Here is an 8,508-nt window from a genome sequence, read left to right as displayed (position 1 = left end):
CTTCGCCATGTGATTGTTGTGAGATGAGGCAATCGAAAGATATGAAGCATGTTTTGAATAAGGGAGATATTGTTGTTGATGTATGGAGGAAGGTTTCGGTGGAGGTAGGTGTACCTTTCCTTAGGCTCCAAAACTGGAAAGAAAGAGTCCAAACGTGGTTTAATAGGACTTCCCGATACTCTCAATTTGAACATTGATGAGTTTGATTCCTTATTTAGTAGTTTGGAGGTTGTGGAGAATGAGATGTGCCTAGAATGGAGGGGAAATTAGAAAGTAGTACAAATGTGTGATTATCCATTAAGAATTGGGTGGGGGTTTTGAGTAAGAATATGACGGTTATGACTCATTTAAATAATGTTGATGTTCAGATATTACAAGATATAGAAGTGCAAATTGTGAATAAAAAGAATAAAACTATGCAAGGTGTAAGATGACTAAAATCGAGGCTAAGGAGGTTGAAACTAAATTTGGATGGAAGCAGCTTGGGGAATCCATGGCCTCGTGGGTGGTGGTGGCATCCTTAGAGACTGTACATGTTCTTTTATTTTTGGTTTTTCAAAATATTTTAGTTCTTATTCTAATAATGAAGTTAAATTAAGAGCAGTGATGAAAGAAATAAAGCTTTGCAAACAATTGGGTCATATCAGTATTGACATTGAATGCGATTCGAATACTGTAGTAAATTGAATACTGTAGTAAATTGGGAGTAGCTTATTGATTTATTAGAGGAAATATATATTTTTATAAATCATTTGTATAGAAAAGAGAATAAAGTGACTGATGCTTTGGTTGGACAAGGTGTCATGGGGAGATATAATTTGTTTACAAATAATAGTCAATTTCCTAAAGTTATTAAAGGTTTGTATAGATTAGATAAGATGTGTACGACTTATATGAGGTAAGTTTAGTTGATATTGGTATATGTTTATTTTCTTTTTTTGTTTTATTTGATGAATGAGATGTTTTATTGGTTATTATGTAAGTCTCAAGTTTCCTTTTGTTTCCGCGATATTCCTCCGTTATAAGTGAAGGTTATTAATAAACTTTGAACGGAACCGCTATGTAGGTGACTTCTAACTCTTTCCAAAGAAATATATATATAAATATTGTCTTATCATACACAAATATTGAATAATAAAAACACTGTTTTTTCTTTTTTCTCATATTCCTTATTGAAACAAATTGAAAATCATAGTAATCAGAATGTTAACAGAACAAGAAGAATGAACTTGAATAAGATTAAAACACAAATTAAGTGAACTTATTTTTTGGGGAAGAGGGTTAATACGAAACAAATGAACTTGAATAATGACATTTCTCTGATCACATTTCACTAAAATCACTGATCACGCAGTCATCATCATCTTCACAAATTCATCGTAGTTAACCTGCCCATCTCCATCCAGGTCTGCCTCGTTTATCATCTGCTCCACCTCTTCATCCGTTAGCTTCTCCCCTAGATTGATCATCACTTGCCGCAGCTGCACGAATTGCAGACAAACACAGAAATTAATCTTCATCTGTTTATTTATGCAATATATTTGATTTTTTAAAATACTTTATAAAATAAGAATGAGAGAAATTCACCTCACTGGCCGATATATACCCGTTCTGATCCTTGTCGAACACTTTGAAAGCTTCTCTTAGTTCCTCCTCTGCATCGGTTTCCTGAATCAAATTGGCAAAGAAAAATTGAAGTAAGCATTAATTAGTGAAATTAATCTTAACCCAGAACTCCCATGGCTGATCTTTCCATGGGAATGCAAACATTTTTTTCTTTTTAGAGAAATTGCGGTTGTGGGATACCTTCATTTTTCTGGCCATGAGGCTCAAGAACTCTGTAAACTCAATGGTGCCATTGCCGTCGGCATCGACCTCAGTGATCATCTCCTGGAGTTCTTGGTCGGTGGGGTTTTGATCCAATGATCGGATCACCGTCGCCAATTCTTCCACAGTAATGCGACCTTCAGATCATTCATTTGTGTCCATCAGTGATCAATTAACCCATTATATTGGTCAATATTATACGAATGGGACAGGGTATTAAACTTACCGTCTCCATCCCTGTCGAAAAGACAGAAGGCCTCCCGAAACTCCACAATCTGCTCTTCATTCAGTACATCCGCCATGGCTGTGCTCCCAAACCTCTGCTAACGATCTTCGAAGTTTCAAAGAGAGAGAGAGAGAGAGAGAGAGAGAGAGAGTGAGTTGGGTATAGCTCAATCCCTGCTGGGCTTATGTAGGCTTGAAATAAGGTGGTACAGAAAATTATTTATTTATTTTTTTATCTATTGACTTATTAAATGCAAAAAATAAAATGGGTCAAATATATGGCCAATGGCTTACTATTCTTCCCTCTCTCTCTCTATGGCGGTCTAGGTTGTTGTGTTTCCACACGTAGGCGTCTGAGACGGGCCATGACTTTACGAGTTTTCTTCTCATTCTGAGTGGATTTTGCCTATAGAAAAATGCTCTGTTTTATTATTATTTTATGACACTGACTTCATCTATTACTATCCCACCATCCTTATTATTATACATTTAAAGTGGAAAATCACAGATTCACAGATACGTTAATAAAGTAATAAAGGACAGCTGTGAAGGTTTGAGGTACCACAGACAAGAGGCATTCAAAGAGAGGGGAGAAGATGGAAGAGAGAGAACAGGGGAGGGGAGAGGTCTGGGGAGTCGTGTGCTCTGCACCCCAAATTTTCAACCCCTACGTAAAATTTCTGCCCTTCTTCGACAAGATTGTCCCCATGATTGACATTTGCCCTGTGCTTACATTTATGATTTACCCCCTCCCATGCCCCCTACCCAGCCCAAAAAAACAGGGGAAGAGAAGGAAACAGAGAATGGGCAAAGGAATTGATTGGAATGAACAAATAATTTGCTTTTCCCTCTCTGAGATTTATTTTTTTGTTCTTGCTTATGATGAATAAGAAAATATGTTTAAAATGATACTCTTAACAAGTTTTCTATAGAACAATTGTGATGAGCATGAAACAAAGATGATTCCGTAGCTTAAAAAATAAGTTGCAGAGCAAAACTAATAGGGAAAATGAAAAATCCATGTAGGTTTTTGCCATGATCTGCATAAACAAGCATCCCAAGCTAGATTCTTATGTTGGCTGTTGCCCTTTGTCTCCCTCCCTTATGTACTCTTTTATTATTTTTTTGCTCTGTTTGGTCCCTATCCAATGCATTCAGTATTCAGAGGAAGAACAAAAAGAAAGAAATCCCAAAGAGGGGGCAAATGAGCCTTTCTTATTTTTCCACATATGTTATTACTTACTTTTACTTTAGGTTAAAAAAAAAAAGGTATATATATATATATATTTTAATAAGTAGTCCATGAGACCATGACAGTCTTCTTTGGACACAGCCACATGAACTCAAAAGAATTTCAATGTAGATGGTAACTTTCTAAATAAGTGCCCTTTTTTAAGGTGCTAACTCGAGTTAATAAATATTTTTCTTTAATAATTTTAATTAATGAATATTTTTAATTATTATTACTCGGTGCTTCCAAATCCAGATCCAAAAATAGTGTGGCTTCATTTTTCGGCATGAACACTTATTTTAAGTTGTGCAAATTGTTTTTCAGTTTTTTAACATTTATACGAACAAGTTAGAAAACATCTTTTTACTATTTTTTTTTCATATTTTTCACTTAAATATTGAAAAATAATGTGAAATTTTCTAATTACATAAAAAAATTAAAATTTTAAAATATTTTTTTACTACTAAACTTGTATTACCCTAATTATAATGATTAGCCTTTTAAAATACAAACAACCTTATTTAATATTAAAATTAATAAGGCTAGGCCTAGCCTAAAACTAAGTGGGTAAACCACCAAAACTAAGTTTTTTCCCACAAACAACTAAACAAAGGAAAGTATTAATTACCAAAAGCGAGCATGAGTAATTAAGAGCTAAAATAACTAATTATTAAAGCACTCCTAAACCTAGGGATGACAAATCAGGTCGAAGCCCGACGAATAACTCATGACCCATCCGTTTAAACTAGATTTGGGGTTTAATATAAACTAACTAATTTATAAACAAGTCAATCCCTTTATTAAACAAGTTATGCAGGTTCGTGTGGGGTCAAGTCACCCAACGAGTCACCCGCTTAAAAATAAAATAAAGTGTTTTTTTTATAAAAAAAAATCATTTTATATGAAATGCTTAAAAACTTTTAAAATAAATAAATTATATTTTTTAAATGAATAATCCATTTATTAAATTAACAGAAATTTGAGTTTTATAATAATCACTCGTTAATAAACGGATTAACTTGAATACAAATACGAACCGACTTATTAATATGTTTTGTCACCTCTACCTAAAGCCCTAAACCAGCCCTACAACTTCACATAATTAATGAGATAAATCCCAAATCATACTCTACATTTTTTCTTAAACAAAAAAAAAAAAAAATAAATAAATAAATAAAAGAGGGTAGGGTAGGTACCCCAAAAATCTATGGTCCTACAAATTAATGAGAAGGAAGCCCTCAATGCATATACATTAATGTGCTTGGCTGTCAAACGCGGTTGCCGGCACGGCCGCCCACTCCCTCAAAACGCGTGCCCCTTTCCTCTCCAAAATTGTTTTTAAGTGTTATGTCCTAATCCGAATTTGAAGTTTAATTTTATTAAATTATTCAGTTGAAATTTTATATCATTTGTAAATTTATTCATAATATTATTTTTTATTTTTTTATAATATATATATATTTTTTAATTTAATACCAATTGAATTGACTTTAATAAAGGAATCTTTGTATTATACATATGTCAAAACGGACTTGCATCTAACGAAGGTACGAGTAAAGTCACCTTATATGCTAGCGGTACTTGAAGTGTTTTATAACTTGATTCGAATTGATTTTATCTAAATTTATATCAATATTGAGTTGCTTTAGTGATTTGATGAGTTCATTTTAATTTTTGTAATCATGAGCCAAATCGGACTAATTAAGACCTTATAATTTTATTATTTAGATAGTGCATAATTGATAAAATATATATATATATATATATTGTATTATATGCTTTATTCATCTATTTAATATTACTTTTCGATTAATTGAGGTTAATAAAATCGATCTCAAGTTTTAAGAAGTTGAAGTTGAATGGCTTTTGAGTTCAACAATTTTCAAATTGATGTCAATCAAATTCAAGGCGAGTTGGACACTCAAAATTTTTAAGTATCATGCTACTTGTTAAAAATTTAAGGATGAGTAATAAGATGTGTATAATATAATTATCTTAAATACAATTAAAACTAAATTTTAGAACATTTAAATCAAACAAAAAATTTTAGTCAAACTAAAATGAAATTTAAATTTATAATTTTTTTTTTAAAAAAGGTTGCAAGGATCATAATTTAATATTATTACACAATTAAATCAACTTTAAAGAAATATCATACCATAAATACCTATTTAATAAATACATTTTTTAAAATTTAACATTTTAGTTATAAAAAAATTAAATTATTCGAAAAGATTAGCACGATTCTCCTATCCGATCCTCTCATTTAATGAAATCACTCCAAACATGTTTTCTCAAAGACATAATTTTTCCTTCTTATGCGTAATAAATTTCATTTAATAAATCAAACTTAAATTTAAAATATTTTGTTCTAATTAAATCAAAATTTGAATTTAATTAATAATTTTTTTATCTAAAATAGTGTTGGAAGGTCATGATCGTCCTTTTATGTCATTTTTCTTTCTTCTTTTTTTAGTCCTCCCATAAAAACTGATTGAAATTGATGAAGACTTTGAGCAGATCTCCGACATAGGCATCTGCGGGCCCTTTCAAAATTATTTTTGACGATCCACCAACAGTTGACTACGAATATATAATAATTTTTTTTTTCTCTTTTCCTTTTAGAGATCCTGATATGAAGGATGATAAGAGTGTAACACGCTTTTCACTCGGAGTAAATCATTTTTTTTTTTTTGGATTACGTACCGAGTTTCTACATGCCTATTTAACGGTTCATGTGACTAATTACGCGTCCCTTGAAGTCGATCCCATAACTCTAAAGGGAAGTAAATTTTAAGAATCCAGGAACAGAAACGAACTCGAGAGGGTTTGAACACCTGAGCTCGTGAGAGGCACTCCCGTAACCCGCACTACCACTTGAACCACACTGTGGGGATCGGAGTAAATCATTGATAGGTTTGAGAGTAGGCCATTGTTAGACAGTGTTCTGAAGAAAAAAAAAAAAAGACTGGCATATATATATATATATATATATAAAGCAGCGTGCACAAAATTACCGCATATATGGGTTCGAAAATATTTTGATTTCTTAATTTTATTTTCGATGTTATACTATTTATTCATATAAAGATTATAATTTCGATATTTTTTCTTTTAAAATATATTATTTTTTAGTCGTCCAACATTCTGATCCATATAATATAGTTGGTCTTATAGTAATTTTATAAATTTTTTTTTTAAAATTTTAAGGGTATTCTATGATCACAAAACACACTTGAAGAACTTTTCTATTTTACCCAACCTGTTTTTAATATTATTCGTTATATTTTCTTCAACTTCTCCTTCAATTGATGCCGTTGCCGAGGATCGATTGGTGTTATCAAAGTGTTTTTTATATTTCAAAAAGGGTACTTATAAAGCTGTGAACGTCTTCACAGCCTGGGTGATATCTATTTCCTCTCCTTTGACATGTTTGCTTTTATTGTGTTTATACTGAATTTGTATGACTGGTTGGGCTAAAGATAACACATTTAGACTAGTCAGGACAAACTCATCCACCTCATCATTGAGTGAATCTGTTTCACTTGAATCACCATCTGTCACGCGTAGCATCATGGTTGAGAATGAACCTCACGATATGGAGAACCCTAATAGGACACTCAGAGAATATTTGCAACCTGTTAGGACTAGCACCCCATCCTACATTATTCTACCTTTGAATGCAAATGCTTTTAATTTTAAACCTGGGATGATTCCATGGTTACCTCATTTTCATGGCATTGAATCTGAAAACTCATATTTGCATATTAAAGAGTTTGAAGAAGTGTGTTCCACTTTCATGGATAAAACATGCACTGAGGAGGTAATAAGACTGAAATTGTTTCTATTTTCTTTAAAAGACAAGGCAAAAAGTTGATTCAATTCCTTAAGACCAAGATCCATTAGGACTTGGCAAGAAATGCAAACTAAGTTTTTAAATAAATTTTTTCCTATGCAAAGAACTAATGCTTTGAAAAGACAAATCATGAATTTTTGCCAGAAGGATGTGGAAACATTTTATCAGTATTGGGAACGTTTCAAAGACCTCTTAAATGCATGTCCTCACCATGGGTATGAGAATTGGAGGGTCATCAGTTTTTTCTATGAGGGGTTGCAACCAAAGATGAGGCAATTTGTAGAAACAATGTGCAATGGTGAGTTTTTCAATAAAGGGCCCGAAGAAGCTTTTGACTATTTTGATTATTTGGCTGAAAAAGCCCAAGCTTGGGATGTCTCTGATGTGTATGATAGATCTGAAAAGCAAAAATGTATTAGTGGGTGTGGTAAGTATCAATTGAAAGAAGTTGATGATTTGAACGCGAAGCTTGCATTGATGTCCAAAAGGTTAGATTCCATTGAGCTTGAGAAAGTAAATGAAATGCATGTTTTCCCTTCATCTTCTGAAAAATGCAGCATATGTGAGGATCCAGGGGATGCGACTGATGCATGTCCAACTATTCTTGCTCTTAAGGAAGTTTTGCTTGATCAATCTAACCCGGTGTATATGGTTTCTGAGATTTTCTTTTGAACCTTATTCTGATACTTACGATGGGGGTTGGAAGAGTCATCTAAATTTCAGCTGGAAAAATGACCAAGTGGGGTCATCTCCATAAGAACAAAGTCAATACATTCCTTATGTAGCATCTGGCCAAGACTTGGGACCCTCTTACTTTGCAAATTAGCCTCCTCCAATGCTGAGAAGGGAAATGGAAGATCACATACAACAGCTAACTGTTAGCTTACAACAATTCATGGCAAGCCAAAATGTGATCAACTCTTAAACTTCTCAAGCCATCAACGAGATAAGCACCGATTTGACTAGACTGAACACATTATTGAATGCGTTGGAGATAGATGAATCCAAATTTCAAGCCCAGCCAGAAACTCAAGTGTAGATTGCAATCATGGAACCGTCATCCTCTATTGAAGCAAATGCCAATGATTGCAATGCCAAAGCAAATCTCAGTAGTGGTAAGGTGATTGGTGCACCAGATGAAGAAGTTGAGCAGAATGGTGGGAGTTTAACCTTCAAGGAACCAGGTACAAATTTTAACGTTGATACTTCTGAAGAACCAAAGGTAACAGTTTTGAAAATTTTTCCTTAAAGGTTGGTTCTTAAAGAAGTATATTTCCTGGAAACTATACTGGATAAGGATCCTTTCTTGTTAAAACAAGAAAGACAATTTGAAAATGTGTTGTCTGATATTGTGGAGAGCATTGATTTA

The 8,508-nt window shown here is 32.9% G+C and overlaps 1 protein-coding gene and 1 non-coding gene across 2 annotated transcripts; both read right to left on the bottom strand.

Moving 5' to 3' along the window:
* Positions 1-1,127: 1,127 nt before the first annotated feature.
* LOC131151819 (calmodulin-like protein 11) lies at positions 1,128-2,301 on the bottom strand. Its single transcript, XM_058103240.1, has 4 exons — positions 2,054-2,301; positions 1,807-1,964; positions 1,588-1,668; positions 1,128-1,481 (listed from the first exon to the last, which is right to left on the bottom strand). The coding sequence occupies exons 1-4, from the start codon at positions 2,127-2,129 to the stop codon at positions 1,347-1,349; spliced, it is 450 nt and encodes a 149-aa protein (XP_057959223.1). The 5' UTR covers positions 2,130-2,301; the 3' UTR covers positions 1,128-1,346.
* Positions 2,302-7,249: 4,948 nt separating this feature from the next.
* LOC131152480 (small nucleolar RNA R71) lies at positions 7,250-7,357 on the bottom strand. Its single transcript, XR_009135979.1, has one exon. It is a non-coding gene; the product is annotated as a small nucleolar RNA R71 (small nucleolar RNA).
* Positions 7,358-8,508: the final 1,151 nt, after the last annotated feature.

Source organism: Malania oleifera, chromosome 3 (genome assembly GCF_029873635.1).
Source record: "Malania oleifera isolate guangnan ecotype guangnan chromosome 3, ASM2987363v1, whole genome shotgun sequence".
NCBI lineage: Eukaryota > Viridiplantae > Streptophyta > Magnoliopsida > Santalales > Ximeniaceae > Malania > Malania oleifera.
Note: the sequence above shows the minus strand (reverse complement) of the source record. Positions and strands in the feature narration are given on the sequence as shown.